The sequence below is a fragment of the Anastrepha obliqua genome, chromosome 2 (genome assembly GCF_027943255.1).
Source record: "Anastrepha obliqua isolate idAnaObli1 chromosome 2, idAnaObli1_1.0, whole genome shotgun sequence".
In the NCBI taxonomy this organism is placed as follows: domain Eukaryota; kingdom Metazoa; phylum Arthropoda; class Insecta; order Diptera; family Tephritidae; genus Anastrepha; species Anastrepha obliqua.
The window spans coordinates 110,717,183-110,736,049 of NC_072893.1; the positions used below are offsets into that span (position 1 = coordinate 110,717,183).

Here is an 18,867-nt window from a genome sequence, read left to right on the forward strand (position 1 = left end):
CTGCTTGGCCGTCAACGTTGATGCGTGGCCGGGCAAACCCCATGATTTTTTGCGTTTTGGGTTATCGTAGTGGATCCATTTTTCGTCGCCAGTCACCACCCGATGCAAAAAACCCTTCCGATTTTTTCGCTCGATCAGCAATTCGCACGTAAAAAATCGCCGTTCGACGTCGCGCAGCTTCAACTCGTACGGGACCCAATGTCCTTGCTTTTGGATCATTCCCATCGCTTTTAGACGCTTGCAAACGGTTGATTTATCAACGCCCAATGATTCAGCAAGCTCGGGCCTGTTCGTAAATTCATCACTGCGTTGCATCTGATACGCATCATGTTCATAAATGCAAAAATTGACAACACTGCAACTCATAAGTGGTCGAAAATGCAACTATGCAGTATATTGTGCGCAAATAGCCGCAAAATACAAATCATAAAAATGGCTGATGCAACAGATGTGTAAGTATTTCGTTTGTATTTTCTTTTATTGTTTTACTTATTTTTATTGCATTTAATGTTTTTTAGATTCGATTTAGACGGGAAAATGTGCAAGCTGTTGATTTCAACCCGTTTGGATATGGAAACTGATTTTGTGGCCGGAAGAAAAAATAAGTCAGTGCTATGGGGTCAGGTTTTAACAAAAATAAAGGAGAAGTACCCGAGTTTCAACCTGACAAAAGAACAAATCACCAGAAAATTCCTAAATTTGCGCACAACTTATAAAAGAATTAAAGCAAGAAACAAAGAGTCTGGAAGAGACGCTACGTCTTGGACATTTTTTGATGATTTTGATGAAATTTATGGTGGGCGACATTCGATTAACCCTCCCGTAGAAAATCTGGTGTCTTCAATAGATGAAAATGTAGGAAATGCTTGTACACCTTCTGACGATATGCAAAGTTCTGGTGATGACTCTCCCATATGTAGAATTAAAAGACGAAGGACAAACACTGACATTCTGCAATATCTAGAAGATGAATCTGGAAAGGAGCAAAAACGCCATGAGGAAAATCTTGCAATAAAAGAGAGAAAACTACTCATAGAAGAAAGACGTATAAATGCCATGATGGAATTAAAGGAGGTGCTAGAAAAAGCAATGGTGAATAAATAAAATAAATGTACCTATTATATCAAAGAATGTTTTTAAATTAGTAATTAGTTGCTGTGTACAAATGTTTTATGGAATTTTATTTTTTTTATTATTTATGCAAAAGCTTTTTAAAAAGTATAAAATAAATTGAAATTAACTTGAAAATAATGTTGTTAAGTTATTTCTTAAAGTAACTCCGTCTTCATCTTCGCCCGTTGGTAGTTCATTTATTGTAGTGCTAGAAAAATCGTCGTTTTCTATTACATTATTATTTGATGATATGTATTCTGATGGGTTTCCGTTATTAATAATAAAATTATGGAGAATAGTACAAGCGAACACAATTTTAGAAATTTTTTTATGGCTCGCTGTGTCCATGCTATATAATATTCTAAATTTATTTTTTAAGATCCCAAACGCTTGCTCAATCATAACACGAGTCGAGCTAAGGCAAAAGTTAAATTTCTTTTGTTCACGCGTAAGGTGACCGTTATCTCTGTATGGAGTCAACAAAAACGTAGAAAGTGGATACGCTGAGTCTCCAAGTATTATTGCGTTCTGAGCAAGTTGTATTTGACCACCGACAACCGAATTATAAATTGGACTATTATTCCATACATTGGCGTCATGACAACTACCAGGGTACCCAATAAAAACATCCAGGAAACGAAATTTGTTGTCGCATATGGCCTAAAATATTTAATTTTATGTCTTTTTTTATTTTATTTAAATGCCAAACTCACTTGCACATTAATAGAATAAAATCCTTTCCTATTATAGTAGCTTATAGGATCTTCTTTTGGTTTTGGGATTTTGACATGTGTACCGTCGACACAACCTATAACGAAAGGGAATGGATTTTCTCTGCTATTTTGGAAATTTTCCATTATGGTGTGTTGCTCCAATACTGAAGGCCATATTATTTCCTTTTTTAAACAACAAATAGCTCTTACAGTTTTGTGGAAAATTTTGTGAACGGTACCTTTTGCTACATTAAAACGATCGCTTAAATGTCGAAAGGTTACCCCACAATTGCTTAACTTCCACAACGTAATATACAAACATTGCTCCAAGTTGAAAGATAAACGTCCTTTTCTAAATGTACACCAGAACGGCTTTAGTTCGCGTAGCAAATTCTGCAAAGTTATGTTGTAGAGTTTTATTAAACACTTCTAAACATGTTAATACAATATTTACTTGAAATGTTTCACGTCTCATTCGAAAATGATCAAAAAATATGTCTTCAGGATACTTTTGTATAACTTTAAAGTAATCCAGCACTTTAGGAATTCGCCTCTTCTTATCCAGAAAAATTTTTAGCAATAAATTTCTTCTTTTTTTTTTAATTATATTTCTCTTTAGTCGATTGCACAATTTTGCATCACTTGTTTTATCGTCCAGATCAAAAATTAAATTAATTATTAGCTTTTCCATTATTCTATTTCGTTCATAAATGCAAACACAAGAATAAGCAAATTAAAGCATCATCAACAGCTGATTAGCAGTGGCAGTGCAGAATAATCATATGATGCAGCGCAGTGATGCATTTACGAATAGGCCCCTCTTCTTGGGTTTGGCACGAGTCCTCGTTTACCAATTCCCCCAATTCCGGGTCCTCGAACTTTTTGGGCTGGCCAAGACGCTCCTTGTCTTCGGTGTGAATTTCACCACTTTTGAATCGTCGAAACCAGGACTCACATGTTGAAATCGACGGAGTATGGTCTGGGTAGGCCTCCTGCAGCAATTCACGGGCTTGGGCTGTATTTTTTTTTTCAAATTGAAGCAGAAAAGCAAAGCTTCCCGCAAATTGCGTTTCGACGGCACGAAAGTTGACATACTCGGAGCACGAAAACACTGCGTTGTTTATACTTCAGCGAAATGACAGATACTGATAAACAAAGCCTAGGGATGAGGCTTTGTCATGAATATATATTCAGTATTGCCAACGCGATAAAGTGATAAATAGCGCCATCTGTGTGTCACCTTTAAAACTAATTCAACCTCCCAATATATCCATGGAATGTAAGGAAGGTATTGTGGTTCAAAAGTGGAAAGACAAAAGAGACGTTCTTGTCTTAAGTACGAAGTATGGAGAAGAAATGATAAAAGTAAAACAAAGACAACGAGAAGTATTGAAACCAAAAAATGTAGTTGAATATAACAAATACAAATCCTACATAGATATATCTGACCAAATGAAATCTTACAATACCTGTCTTCGCCGTTGTTTGAAATGGTATAGGAAGCTTGCCATAGAACTAATAACAGGAATGGCTTTAGTGAATGCTTTTGTGGCTTATAACGAAGTAACCAATGAAAAACTATCAATAACGGAATTCAAGGAAAAAATTGTTGAAAGTTTGTTCAAAAAGGATCATGAATTGTACGTACCAGAACCAAAAGCTCATAGATTGGAAGATCTCGGCCGATGAAAGCGCCATCGGTGTATAATATGCTACAAAAGAATAGCTGAAGAGTCGGGCAGAGAACAGGCTACCAGGAAAACACCGCAAACCACATTGAAATGCGTAGCATGTGAAAAATACTATTGTCTTCAATGTTTCTTTTACTGCCATAAAATAAAACAAAATTCAATAAATTGATGGAAAAATGTTAAAGTTCTTGAAGTGAGTTTATTTTTTTACTTTTTTTTTCTTAATGAATTGATGTAAAAATATTTAGGTATATGAATTTGACTGTAACTAATAAGTTCATTTTAATCAAAAACTGTATCCAAAAGCTATTATTTCTCTCTACAAATATAAATAAAACCTAGAAAAGTAAAAAAATCCGTTAATTTTAATCACTTTTTGAATAGGCCATATGATGCCACATTGGTCTCATACCCATAGGCCAAGCAGTATAAACAACGCAATGGCTCTAGTATGGCGTGAATACACTACTGAGTAAAGCCATGTCAAGTGATCCTCGAAAATTTCACTAAGTCACGGATTTGAGCGCAAGATGTCTCGTTGTGTAGTCAAAGTCATGTTAACGCTGTTCTATAAATATTTCGCGCAAATTCCAATTTTAGCAATTGTTATTAACAATCAAAGTTTTAAGCAAGATTAAATTGAAAAATTAATTACTCCAAAACTACAATAGATAATGACGTGAAATTTTGCATACCAGTCAAGTATTGTCTGTACTATTTTTTAAGTGTTAATAACTCTTTTTATTGTGACAAATAGATAAATAAATAATAACTTTTTGTAATCAGTTGCATTTTTTCATGTTTTCTTCACGCTGTTAAACAATCGGACTTACGAATAATTGTGCGGAAAACGTTTACCTTCAATAATCTGAAATTAGAATTTTGTACTTTTACTCCATTCCCGAGATATTGACTGTTTTGTAACTTGATGCGCTTTTCAGTCCTACTCAAAGTGCAGAAAGTGAGACGTAGGCCCCTATTATGAGCAACATTCGATCTTCGACTGTAGTCGAAAGTGCTGATCGAACGAATTTTCATTTGGTATTAAGGTGCTCATTCGTTGAAGAATAGGACTATTGTGAATTTCGATCGCTCGACGCATTTACAATAGATAATTTTTTCTCAGCTGATACAGCAAATCAAAATAAAAGAAAACCCGATTGTGTTGAAATTCTTTGCTAACATTATTTTTAAAAGTTAAAAAAAGTAATTTATGTGAAAATGAGTACAACGGAGTTGTGGTTCGACGATTCATCGGACGATGAAAGATTAGTGGAACTAGCTAAAAGTAGAAAACAGTTGAGGGACGCCTCCAACCCCCTAGAAATGGTTTCCACTGAGTAAGTTCAGAATTTTCAAAATGTGTTGACGTACTTAATATTACAGAAATTTCCTTACAGATTTTTAAAGAACTTTAGATTATCTAAAGAGGCGTTTGTGAACCTACTGTCCACTACAGAAAACCAGTTGCAGCAGTGCACCCGAGCCAAATCGATTCCTAATATTTTAAAGCTAGCCACAGTTCTGCGATTTTGTGCTCAGGGATCGTACCAATTGAGTATTGGTAATGAAGGTATGATAGGACTTGCTCAACCCACTGTGTCTGTTGTGCTATCAGAAATAATAGATGTCCTGGAAAATTATATTTGCCAAAGATGGGTAAAATTTAGTAGCACAGAGGCTGATCTGCAACAAAGAAAAGCACATTTTTATAGCAAATACCCAACGATGATGCTGAAGATATTGAAGTGGAGTCAAATAACGGAGAAGCAGAAAACATAAGAAATGAAATTCTTAGAATATTATAAAAAAATCTAAAAAGTATTAAATAGAAACCTTTATGCCACAGTTTTTGTTTTATTTTTGTTATAAATTTTCTTTATTCAGTTATTCGTTATTCGAAAAAAATATGTATTTCCTTATACTAATATAAAACAAAAAATATCACTTCAGTTTCCTTAACACTAAGTATAAAAATTATTTCGATAGCAATTTCTTTTTGATCTCTAAAATCGCTACTTTTAATTGTAGTTTTGATCTGCGGTATTGTTGCTTCCTCAGAACTTCTTCTTTGTAAACGCGCAATTTCTCCCGTTTTAGTTGCAAGAGTTCGTCGGTTGCGTTTTTTTTAACTCGTAATTTTTTTTTTGAGTATTTCGCTGTTTCTGCAGCACTTTGCTTGATTTTGTGCAATGTAGATATCATTTGTTCATAAAATTGTTTTTGGCCATCAGTCTGCAACTCCAGTAACCTCAATCTCTCTGCTTTTTGAGACTTTTTGTTTGTTCTGGTTTTTCCTGCTGGCTCCTCGTGAACATTTAAATTTAAATCGGCTTCACTTTCCTCATAGTTTTGGACCAGAAGCTCTGGGCTGGGATTTGACGCGGACAAAACTGTGAACTGGTCACTGGTAGTTGTATCCAGGGCAAATTCCACCCCAGGCGGATTTATGCAGACATCAAATTGCAGCAAACCGATTATGCTTTCTTCAGTATTTGAAAGTCCCTGAAGTTTGTTAGGGCCCCCACCTGTTGCTCGGAGCTCAGCTTTGGTTTGCGACATTTTTTTTCGCTTTTGACTTCATGTCAGCCCATACCTGCCAAGGGAAAAATGTACTTATATAAACATCACACAAAAAAAAAAACCATTATTAACCTTAATCCATTTTGCTGCCGTTCTAATTGGTGGTCCCAAGCAATTCAGCTCCGTTGTGACTTCTTCCCATTTTTTTGCTACATGTACTTTGCTGCAAATCCCTTTTGCAAATTGTGGATTCTCTTCCATTAATGCAACTAGTTTTTCTAGTTGCTGTTTGGTACTCACGACTTTCGACCTGCATAAAATTAACAAAATTAGTATATATTTATTATTTGGTTACTATAAAACCATAAATAATCGCAAACAACTTACATTTTAACAAGTTTACCCACAATACGCAACACAGTCGAAAGCAAAACTGCATTCGACTCTAAATTCGGTATTCAACGAAAATTTCGACAGGGCTGCACCGCTCATAATACCAAATTGATATTCGATTTTCGATCTTCGACAACCAACGAATATCGAAGATCGAATGCAACTCATAATAGGGGCCGTAGTTGTACGCTGCTTCAGTTTGCGCGGTCCCTCGAGCCGCCGCGCGACCGATCAGCCGATGGCAGCAATGCCACCGTCGCACAATTATTCGTAAGTCCGATTGTTTAACAGCGTGAAGAAAACATGAAAAAATGCAACTGATTACAAAAAGTTATTATTTATTTATCTATTTGTCACAATAAAAAGAGTTATTAACACTTAAAAAATAGTACAGACAATACTTGACTGGTATGCAAAATTTCACGTCATTATCTATTGTAGTTTTGGAGTAATTAATTTTTCAATTTAATCTTGCTTAAAACTTTGATTGTTAATAACAATTGCTAAAATTGGAATTTGCGCGAAATATTTATAGAACAGCGTTAACATGACTTTGACTACACAACGAGACATCTTGCGCTCAAATCCGTGACTTAGTGAAATTTTCGAGGATCACTTGACATGGCTTTACTCTACTACTAATAGCCTCTATGAAGCAGCTGCATCAGCACAAACCGAAATCTCACACATTATACCGTGAGACCAAGTGTCACTACGAGGCCTGAAAGTCTCTTCGCACTGTGAGACCAACCTGGACTCACATGGCACTCAACGTGATAATATAGATTTACAAACCCAAATATATATAAGGAGTTACATAACGTTCCAAATTTTCTACTCCAATCCAATATTTATTTATTTTGGTTTAAATTTCCTACTGAGCATAGGAGCAGCTCTCGCTCTCACTTATACACTCACATTTTTCATTCTGGACAGCACTGCTCTAAATTGATCACTCTTTATTGGCTTCTCGCGAATGGCAGAGTGGCAAGAGTAATACGAGTATATAAACGAATTTTATTGAATGGCTTCAACCAATCAGAACGAAGTACGTAAAGCGTTACCGACACTGCTACAGAATCCCCTTTACATGTATGGGGAATGTTTATGCTGCTAGAACAATAACAATGAGCCAAAGGTCCGATGTGATGTTATACTCGTAGTAATGTAAAGGTCTATGGGAATTAGAGGTCTGCATGAGTCCACTCACAGCATACGTAAAATTGAATGTATTCGAATGAATTCAGCTGATTGATTACGAAGCACACAATGAATTGAATGTGTATGAGTGACACACCACACTGTGTCTCATAACTAACGGCATTCAACGAAATGAGCGAGAATAAATAAGTGCGTAAAACGGAATGAAAACTTTGGCGAAGCTGAAGACATTCGCATGTATTCGAGTTGTGGCATAGATTTTGTGTGTATTCATTTCTTTAGCATCGCCCAAACGAAACACGCGCGAAATGAACGGAGACAACGGAGCGAAAGCCGACACGGTATGTATTGTATTGTTGTTGTAGTTTAGTTTTTGTTTTGTTTTTACAAGTGTGTTATTATTTATGTGTATGCTATCTGTATTATGGTTAACACGTTGAGCCCGGCATCGATATTACTGTACTTTCCATTTGGCCGGCAACGAGCGAGCAATCGGGAATATTCAGACTGGAGACTGGAGCGATTAGTTAGAAACGAATTGCAGCAGACAAAAGTACACTTTGAAAATATATTCTGTTTAGAGTGTTTCAATAAACTTCATTAAAATTACTATACATTTATTTTTTAACTATCGGTCTTAGTTCATTGTCGGTCCCTAGGGACCGACGCCGGCCAAACGGAAAGTTCACTGTCGGTCCCTAGGGACCGACGCCGGCCAAACGGAAAGTTCACTGTCGGTCCCTAGGGACCGACGCCGGGCTCAACGAGTTAATAAATTGTTTTCTTTGTGATTAGACTAATAACTGTGAATTTGTGACCTGTCCATAAATGTTTCCTATGTGTTTTTTCAGATTTAATTCAGTTTTTTTTGAAATATACATGTAGGTTTTAAAAGAAAATGATTCAGATGAAGTAAAGGAGAAACTTCAAAGTGGCATGTATACGTTAATTGAAAAAAGAGGACGAAGCGAAGTTTGGCAGTTTTTTTCTAAGATAAAAAAGGAAAATGGAGAGGAGTTGGTGGACGTAGTAGCCTGTAAGATGTGTTTAACAGTTTTGAAATTTACAGGTAGTACGTCTAATTTAGCAAAACACAAGTGCTATGTAGTCAACAGCAGCAAGGCGCAGAAAACTTCGACAACTGTTGAAGTGAATTCAGAAGTGAAGCAGGAGGGCGTAGTTGTCGTAACCGAATGGGTGGTTAAGAATTGTCGTCCGTTAAAAATTATTGACGATTCGGGGCTTAAAAACTTTGCGTCGTTCCTAATTAAGGTTGGGGCAACTTTTGGACCCAACGTCGATGTAGAAAAATTGCTACCACATCCAACTACAGTGTCCCGGAACATAGGAACTCTTTACGAGTCACACTTTGGCCCAATTAAAAACGAAATACAAAAATATAAGGCGTTTGGATATGCTATCACTAGCGATATATGGACGGATCATTTTTTAAGAGCTTCGTATTTATCGTGTACTATCCACTATATAATGGATGGAGTTTTGGTGGATCGTTTAATGGCTCAATGGTCAATGAAGGAGGCGTCCTGCACAGGTATATTAAGTTAATCTACGAGTTTATAAAATAAATTCAATTAAGTTTTTTTTTATAACTAGGCTCAAATATTCGGACCAAAATAATGGAAACTTTGCAGAACTTCGGATGATTTCGTGATTTGGATAAAATTCACTGCGTGAACCATTTGCTGAACAACGCTGTGGAAAAAGCTATCGATGCTGTTCCTGACATGAGCTTCATTGTGTCCACTTGCACCAAGTTGGTGAAGTATTTCAAAAAATCAGGAATGAATTCCTCGTTGGGATTTTCGCTAAAAAGTTTTTGCCCCACTCGCTGGAATACAGTTTTCTACCTTTTAAAATCAGTAGAAATTAATTGGATCGAACTTGTAACAGTTCTAGAGGATAAAAACCAATTAGATAGAATAGAAGGCATAAATTGTAATCATTTAGGTGCAATAGTTAAGGTATTGGAACCTTTTGAAAATGTTTCAAAAAAACTGGAAGCAACTAAACGTCCAACCATACATCTAATTATTCCAAATATAAATAAGTTAAAGAAAAGTTGCCAGATCAATAACACTGACATTGAAATTATTCAGTTACTCAAATCCGCATTAAATAGCCAAATCTCAACAACAATAATACCAAACTTAAACAAATTTCATAACATAGCTCTGTACCTTTTCCCACCAACAAACAAATTGCTACAATTTTCAACTGCAGAAAAAGAGGATGTAGTCAATGATTGCAAAAATAGAATGCAACATTTCTTCATAGAAAATGTTTGTAGCCCAACTCAAGCACCAATAGATAACGATGAGTTTGCTGACTTCATAGAAGTTCAAGTCGATTCAAATTACGACCAAATAGATCAAGAAATAGCATCATATTCCAATATAAGTGTTCCATATACTGTAGATTTTGATCCATTACCTTAGTGGAATATGCACCAAAAATTTTTTCCGCTCCTTTATAAAACCAGTTGCAAAATATTCTGTATTCCAGCGAGCAGCGCGGCTTCTGAGAGGACATTTTCAGACGCAAGAAATCTCATTACCGAAAAACCATGTATTATTGCAACTAATGCAGAAAACATTAACAAAATAATGTTTTTGCACTCAAATATGTAAACTAAATACATGTATAAATATAGGCTTACATATGTAATACATATGTACATATTATTATACTATAATTAGATATAGGAAAAATAAATATAAGTATATATATATAAGTATGTAAAATACATTGACTTGCGTTTTTCTTTTATTTTCTTTTTTTTCTGTACGCTTTGTGTTCTACGCATTAATAAAAAATCTGTCTTGCATTCGAATACATTCAAAACCAACCCTCTAATTTTTACGCGTTCTCACTCATTCAATTCATTGCTTTTCGTTTGAGTTGAATGAGACATTGTACGACGCTAGCGTACTCACTCACTCAAATAAATTGCGCGTCGCATTCGAATTCACTCAACTCAATTTGCGCATTGTTTATTCGAACGTCGATTTTCTGCCATTCATGCAGATGTTTAATGGGAATGCGTAATATTTTATATACTATACACATGGTTGAAAAAGTCTGCGTTCACCCACTGTTATAAAGTATTAAAATAATTTAACGTGTTTATCTTAAAACTCTCAGTTAAATCTAAAGAGGGAAAAATTGATATTAGAAATACATTTTTTGTTACTATGGACCAAAGGCGAAAAGAAATAGATATTGGTGAAAGTAAAATCATTGTAAGTTTGAGGCAAAATAGGAAGAGCTATCGTGAAATCGCGAAAATTGTTGGGAGGCAATACTCCTCGGTCCAAAGAGTGATAAACAACTTCAAGCAAACGAATTGTTTGGAGTCTAAGCCTAGTTCTGGGCGTCCAAAAAAACTGACGGAAAGAGAAGAACGCAACATAACTAGTCTTGTGAAGTCTAATTCACGAGTAACAGCAAGCCAAATTTCAAAAGACATAGAAGTAAAATACCAAAAGGAAGTACATCCAGATACAGTAAGAAAAATTCTCAAAAGAATCGGATTTCACGGCAGAGTGGCCTGAAAAAAAACCCTTCATATCGCGAGTAAATCGACTTAAGCGGATGGCTTTCGCCAAGGAATACGTAAACAAGCCACCTGTGTTTTGGAATAGTGTGATTTTTTCAGATGAGAGCAAGTTTTGCATTTTCGGGATAAAAGGTCGTAAAATTATTTGGAGGAAAAACGGAACGGCACTTGGAAAGCTTGGTAACTACGGTAAAGCATGGGGGAGGAGGTGCCATGATATGGGGGTGTATGGCTAGTTCGGGCGTTGGAAATATACAGTTTATTGAGTCGATAATGAACAGACATGATTATCTCGATATTTTAAAAACGAATTCGAGAGAAAGTGCAATCAAACTGGGGCTCGGTGAAAGATTTGTTTTCCAACAGGGCAACGACCCGAAACACACAGCAGAGATTGTTAGGTTGTGGTTGTTGTATAATGTTCCAAAACAACTTCGCACATCCCCACAATCACCTGACCTTAACCCCACTGAGCACTTATGGGACGTTCTAGAAAAAAAAAATACGAGAGCGTACAATAACTAGCAAGGAAATGCTTAAGAACGCGCTTAAAGAGGAATGGGAAGACATAAGTCCAGAAATAACAGCCAAACTAGTTAGATCAATGAAAAGACGCCTTCTAGAAGTCATAAAAAGGCGTGGATATCCAACTAGCTATTAATTTTAAAACATTTCTATGATCTTAAGCCTTTTATTTTATTATTATTGAAGTGAACGCAAACTTTTTCCGTTTAGTTTGAATAGCCTTTTTAATTTTATGTGATCTCATTTTAAATTTGATTTTGTTATTGGTAGCGAAATATGTGTGATAGTTACGGTTAAGTGAACTAAATAAAACTTATTAAAAAAAATTTCTGAAATATTTATTGTTTTGAACTTTTTCTAATGCAAAGAATATTTGCATAGGTGAACGCAGACTTTTTCTACTATGTGTATGTAAGTATATCATTCTTAAATCAAATACATACCTCTTTGAGATTCCGAAAATAATTTAAAAGTTATATATTGTATTTTATTTCAAATTTTATTATTTTTGTATCACAAAAAAATGCTTAAACCACTAATACATCATGACAAATTAAGACGAATGGTACAACTTTATTTAAGGTGATTTTTGAGAAAACTCAATTGTACGGGTTTTACCCAGTATTTTTCACTTTTCTTTTATATAAACACACATTACATACTTTTTGCGTTTTGTATATTAACACAAAAATATTGCTTGTTCGAAATAATTGAATTGTAAATTATGGGTATTCATTTCATTCATTCATCATTTATTAAAATTATGGTTGTTCAGATAATAAAATTACGGCTATTCATCTAAATGCTTAAATATCTCGTAAACAACGTAAACTTAGGAGCTCGTGAACAAGCTGTCAATCAAAATTTGTATGAGAAGTGGTTTACAAAAAATTTAAGAAACGATTCCAGTGCGTCAATTTAAGTGAAGGCAGAAATCAGCTCTAACTAATGGAAATATACAAATATAATATTTCCCGTGGTGTTTTAATATAAAAGGGAGAGTAAACGTTTGATTTTATTGAACATTTAGATGAATACCCCTACTATTCTTCAACCGATTTCAGATAACAACGTGCAACGAAATTGTGACTTTTACCATACTTGACTCGTAGTCTTCAAAGCTTAATTATAATTATTTATGACACAAGTTTATGAAAATTAGTTTTTCGTCAATGAAAACTTTTTGTTTTTTTGGTAAGGTTGCCTAACTTGCGCACTATATTTACATATTTTTTTATTTTTTTCTTTCAAGAAAATATTGAAATATTTATTACTTAATTCTAATCACAATTTTTCAGTAAAAGTATTGTATCAAATAGTTCCATTATTTTACTTTACAATTTTTATTTTGTTAATTTTATTTATGATAAGTCTTGCTAAGTTTTCCACTTACTTAAATCACTTAAACTTAACATTAGTTTTGTTTAAAAATAATAATTTAGGTACGTGGATATTGAAAAAAAAGTCAAAGTAAGCATTTAATAAACATTGTTTTTTAATAAAAACGCCTAATATAATTTCTAATTTAATTTTTCATTGCTTAAAACTACTTCCTTCCCTTTGCCATTCAAAGTTCCCGTTTTTAAGCAATTTTTTTAGTGATAAATAGTTTTTAACGCCTACTTATTTGTATATTTATATATGTATGCCGTAGCCGCTTTCTCACTTAACCAATCAAGAGTAATTAGCCCCTAAGCAATAGTTCTTAGACTATTCGCAAGCATTTGCAAAAAAGAACAATAAAATATCTGTGTATATCTATTTAAAAAAAAAAAAAAAAAAAAAAAAACAAAGAGTAAAAAATATCACTGAGAGGTAGTTGTGGGTTACCCCCTCAATGCAACTTGCAGTAAATTGACTACAGCGTGTTTTTTTAGAGGTTAGGTTTTCAAGTTGGCACTACTTTTTTCGTAGATGGTCTTTTTGACAGCTGTCACTTGATTTATGCTCAGTTTGGTTTGCCATTTCATAATGAATAGACTTACACCTGAACAACGTTTGCAAATCGTGCAAATTTATTACGAAAATAATGGTTCGGTTCGCGCGACGCATCGCGCGCTGCGTCCAATATTCGGTCGACATAATCGTCCATCAGAGTCACTAATTCGATTAACCATGGATCGGTTTCGCACCACGTTTGCTCTAGTGGATAATACGCATCCTCAGAGACGTCGTACAGTGCGCACCGAAGACGCTATTGCTGCTGTGGAGCAGAGTATCGAAAAAGACCCGAATGAGTCCATCCGCCATCGCGCGAGTTACGTACCATCACTCCACCACCCTATCTATTTATTTCTCTTTTTTTTTTGAGTTGTGACAGTATTGTCTTGCATTTAATGAAATTGGAATCATACACCAAATTCTTTAAATGCTAAGATACTAAGATTTCACAAATAAAGGTTCCCACCAAAAGATTTGCTTAGCATGCAATATTACACCGACACGTTTTTCGCTCAATGCAGTTATGCTCTCAATAAGCATAAGGTACTGCATAAAGTGAGCGCAAAACAGGTGTAATTAGAATTAAGAAAATTGTAAAAAGTCAGTCTGTAGATTCACAGCAACCAAGAAGGTTGAAGAATAAAACCGTGAAAAATAAAAATTAAATTTAGTGTTTCAATTTAAGTCCAAAGACTTAAAATACATTAGTAAATAAAAATTAAATTTAGTGTTTCAATTTAAGTCCAAAGACTTAAAATACATTAGTCGCGCAGCAATTGGAGATGTGCCCATCCACTTTATGGAAGATTTTGCGGAAGGATCTTGGTTTGCGGGCTTACAAAATCCAATATTCCACCACTTCCTCTTTCGAAAAAATACTTCACTTTTTGCCTCGTTCAAAAAAAACACTTCCCTTTTTGCCTGTTTCAACAAAAAAACACTTCACTTTTTAAATACTTTGTTATTTCAATATCCCAATTCATAAATATTTCTATTTCAAATTAATTACCACTCATAGGGTAAACATGAATTTGCTGAACGCTCGAAAACCCTATTAACTATTGTAACTGATTGTCATTTTATTCGCTTTGTTTGCTTGACTTGGCAATGTCATTTAGAAGTTGTGCATTTGTATGCATACAAGTTAACGCCACCCATACCACACACTACTTACCCGGTATGTAAACAATTAACCATAAGTTAATACCACACACCAATTCCCAATAAATAAAGAATTAATAGAAGCACTTATGTACCATTAGCGAAAGTGTCAAATATGTCATTGACACTTTGCTAATGGAGAAAGCGGCCGTCACCTAACACTTATGGTCCGCTTTCCATAGAATTAAGATATACAAAGAATCCTAAGCTTCACACATATTAAGAATTAAGCTAGGGTTATGAATGTAGTAGTAAGTAAATAAGTTATAAATAAGAAAAGATGAATAAAGAGGGGGAGATTTTTTATTGAAACACCGAGCAAGGTAGTTTAATTTTTAAAAACCTTCCGCGCTTCGTGCAAAAGTTAAGTTACATACAAACACATTCGAAAAATACCGCTATGTGGCTTCAACTGATTTTACGTTTTGTCTTCATTTGGTTTGGAGTAAAGTGGTGCACAAGTCGACATATATGTGCTTTCAAGTCATTTGCTAAATTCACACAACAATGCAGTGTTTTGTTCTCAACTAACAGTAACAGGCAATAGCAGCTAGAGAGAAAACCAAATCATGCTTTTGTATGACTTGTTTCTCTCTCAGCATTATCACAACACACATATTTCGGCAAGATAGCAAGAAAAGCAATGACACTGAAAGGCAATGAAAAACAATTCAATTCAAACAAGTGAATTGTGTCAAATGTGGATTATTTACTTACATGAATTCCTGATATTTTAAAATCAAATAGGCAGTTAATGTTTGGTATGATGGTGTTTATTCCATACAAACACATCCCTACATTGTCCTCTTAAATTCCGAAAGGCGAAAGAAGGACAATGCAGGAATGAACAACAGCACCAACATCCATATAAAACTTTCAGTTTTTTAACTAACAGCATACGAAAAATAAGGTAGACCACCCGAAGGAGATAAAAATCCAGCTATACCGCCCAGAAGGAAATAAAAATCCAGCTACATCACTAATTAAACACGTCATTATACATATTATTTTAAATATAATTAATACTCAAACACACACACATGTATATACCGTATAAACCCAATTTATAATAAATTGAATTATAACGAATTAAACACACATCGGCCACATATCGTCGATATACCCCGACAATGGTTTTGTAGAATAAAAATTAAATTCTGATTAATATTTGAATGTAACTTACACTTTGCCTGCAAATATTCTTCTGCGCACTTTATTGGATTTTAAATTTACTAAAAGCTGTCTTATTTCATAACTTCAATAGCTTTAAAAATTATTCATCGAAAGTTTACCGTTATTTATTAATATTCTCCCCTTAATACGCAAAAGTGCGCGGGGAGCGAAGAAATGTGTATGTTTGCAATTTTCATACATCTCGAAGGTGTGCTAATACACACTACGTACATACATACATATGACACCAATTCACACATTGTACTTGATGTCTTTCGGCAAAGCTTGTATGAGAATGTTTTTCTACCATTGCCATGCAAGCATATAAGCAGCGTCGTGCAATTCGTGCACTGTCGATAGAGCCGAAGTAGTATTGCTTGTTGAAGACAGTTTTTCTTCGTTGCTGTTCAAGTTGTGTGCCTACCAGAGAACTGCAAGCGGTGGTATTTTTCTGACTTGCGATCCACTCACAAAAAAAGCGGTATCAATATGTACGACCAACGCAAACTAAGCGGTGTTTGCGCTGAGCAGAACCGCAACAGAGCAGTAAATGTTCTATGTATATCGTTTGTACATCCGAGTCTTTCTTTGTTCAGTCTTTGCTTCGTTTATAACTACCGCTTGTGCGATCACTTCGGCTATGCGGTGCTGCATATGACCGCTACCGAATGACAAAAATACTGAAAACACCGCCTGCACAAATAGATCATAAGACACAAGCAAAAGATTACCACTAAAAAATATCTATGCCATCGCGCGTTCACTCAATACATAAATGATTAGCACTCGAAGGAGTCCACTTTCTTATTTATGTTTTTTTATCTTTGTTTTCGTCGGCAGTGCATTAACAAAGGGCACGAATCACTCTACTTGCAGATATGTATGTATATTAATGTGTGCATGTAATTATATGTTTATTTTTAAAAGATTTATAATGACGGAGAATTAAAATTTTATTGCTGAGAAAATTTCTTTATATCTTTATACATAAGTATCTTTAGAAGTAAGTTAAAAGAAAAATTATTATTTGTGTTTGTACGATAAGTAATTTGTAAGAGAATGAATTTCAATTTTTATTTTAAAGTTCATTTTATTTTCTGTCATAATTAATAGTAATATGCAATAATATAATAAAATAATATCACTGCTTCAATAAAGAAAAAACTTTTCATTTCAAAATACTGCTACATATGTACATACATATGTATAAAAATCCTTTTTTTTCGTGCGCTGCTATGAATTATACTGCAGACAATCTCACTATTTGCAAGGGATGACGACGCGGTGTTTGCGGTGTTTTCCTCATTTGACAGATTTCACACATCACACCGCTTAGTCGAAGTTGAATATACGATTGCTTTCAAATCTAACACCCGAGTATACGAGATATTCATACATTCAACAATCGCGGTAATAGCGGTATTGATCAGCACACACACCGTCATGGAAAGGAATGCTTCAGCTCAAATCACTTGCCGTTTGAGTATGAGTAGTGAGTTGAAACAGAGTATTGAAGCGGTGTGTAAGCAGTAGCAGTACACCGCTGCAGTTCTCTGGTGCCTACATTGCTTTTTGTCTTCACAAACAGTGTCACATGCAATGTGTGACTTGTTGCTTTGTAATAAGCAAGTCATTTGTGCACCACTTTAGTTTGGTGTATTTATTTCTCGGAAAACAAGTGCCTCATAGTTTTACAAAAGTTTTCATTCAAATTATTGTATTTTCGTTTCAAAAAGTGTGCTTTAATTTTAATAGCAAAGCATATCGTAACATTGTTTACATGTACGTGTGATACAAATATCTTAAATTGTACGCATTCGTTTTTTAGTCAAAGCAGATGGCACGCAATATGGTGCAATAAGAAAGGAGCCAACAATTCCACTGTCTAGTAAATCAGTGTAAGTTGTCGTTAATAATTTGATTGCAAAAACTAATATTTCTAATATTATATTAGTATCAGCTCTTCTGACGAATCAGATGGATCAGCCTCCGAAGATGAGTCCAAAAATTGTAAACAAAAATTCCGTCCACATTGGAAAAATTTACATAGATGGCTTGATACTAAAGAAGGTAAATCGTACTGCGTGATTTGCAAAAAAATCCTTGCAAATAACATAACCAATATTAAAAGACACGGAGAAGGAGAAAGTCATAAAAAAAGGCAAGCAGCTTTGCGAAATCAAATTAAGCTGAGCGACGTTAAAGAAACGTGTTATGCTACCAAAAATGCAATCAAGATAGCTGAATTAAAAATTATACTTTTTTTGTGCATTTACGATTTACCGTTTACACTCATATCGCCTTTAATAGAACTAATTAAAAGTGTTGCAGCCAATACAAATGTAATAAAAGGCCTGAAATGTGGTAGAACAAAGGCAAAAGAAACCGTAACAAATGTACTACATAAAAATTTTGTTGAAAAGATAAGCGATTGTTTGAGAAATAACAAATTCTCTCTTATAATAGACGAAGCAACAGATGTAAGTTCAGCAAAGTGTTTGGCTCTAGTGGTTCGCTATTTTGATAAAGAAAATGGGAAAATTCGAGATCATTTTTTAAGTTTAATCGAACTTGATAAGAGTGATTCCAAAACAATTTTTGAATCAATTAAAGCTTTTTTTGAACGATTTAAAATTCCCTTAACAAACTTAATTGGCGTTGCAGCTGACAATGCAAATAAATGGAGTGCAGAGGCTCCTTAAAGGTATAAATCCTCACTTGTATGTTATTGGATGTATCTGCCACTCTATGCATTTGTGTTCATCGAAAGCTGCTAAGGCCATTCCAAGTAAAATCGAGAATCTTGTGAGGGATATATACCTATTTTTTAATTATAGCAGTAAAAGGCAAAAAGAGTTCGTTGAATTTCAAAATTATTTCAATTTAGAAAACCATA

The 18,867-nt window shown here is 34.6% G+C and overlaps 2 protein-coding genes across 3 annotated transcripts; one reads left to right on the forward strand and one right to left on the reverse strand.

Annotated features, from left to right (window-relative positions):
- Positions 1-379: 379 nt before the first annotated feature.
- On the forward strand, positions 380-1,104 carry LOC129238332 (uncharacterized). Its single transcript, XM_054873364.1, has 2 exons — positions 380-452; positions 519-1,104. The coding sequence occupies exons 1-2, from the start codon at positions 433-435 to the stop codon at positions 1,102-1,104; spliced, it is 606 nt and encodes a 201-aa protein (XP_054729339.1). The 5' UTR covers positions 380-432.
- On the reverse strand, positions 1,026-2,602 carry LOC129239543 (putative nuclease HARBI1). 2 transcript variants are annotated; one of them, XM_054875104.1, is made up of 4 exons: positions 2,281-2,602; positions 2,066-2,219; positions 1,827-1,921; positions 1,026-1,773 (listed from the first exon to the last, which is right to left on the reverse strand). In XM_054875104.1, the coding sequence occupies exons 1-4, from the start codon at positions 2,515-2,517 to the stop codon at positions 1,237-1,239; spliced, it is 1,023 nt and encodes a 340-aa protein (XP_054731079.1). In that variant the 5' UTR covers positions 2,518-2,602; the 3' UTR covers positions 1,026-1,236. The 2 variants fall into 2 exon arrangements, with proteins under 2 accessions (XP_054731079.1, XP_054731078.1); XM_054875103.1 differs by having other exon boundaries at positions 1,827-2,219.
- Between the last annotated feature and the right edge of the window lie 16,265 nt (positions 2,603-18,867).

Bases quoted from the DNA above. Each gene is read 5' to 3' on its own strand.
- LOC129238332 (XM_054873364.1), top strand. From the start codon at position 433: ATGGCTGATGCAACAGATGT. The intron at 453-518 runs GTAAGTATTTCG...AATGTTTTTTAG, and splicing joins ATGGCTGATGCAACAGATGT to ATTCGATTTAGACGGGAAAA.
- LOC129239543 (XM_054875103.1), bottom strand. From the start codon at position 2,517: ATGGAAAAGCTAATAATTAATTTAATTTTTGATCTGGACGATAAAACA. The intron at 2,220-2,280 runs GTAAATATTGTA...ATAACTTTGCAG, and splicing joins TGAGACGTGAAACATTTCAA to AATTTGCTACGCGAACTAAA. The intron at 1,774-1,826 runs GTGAGTTTGGCA...TAAATATTTTAG, and splicing joins TTTATTCTATTAATGTGCAA to GCCATATGCGACAACAAATT.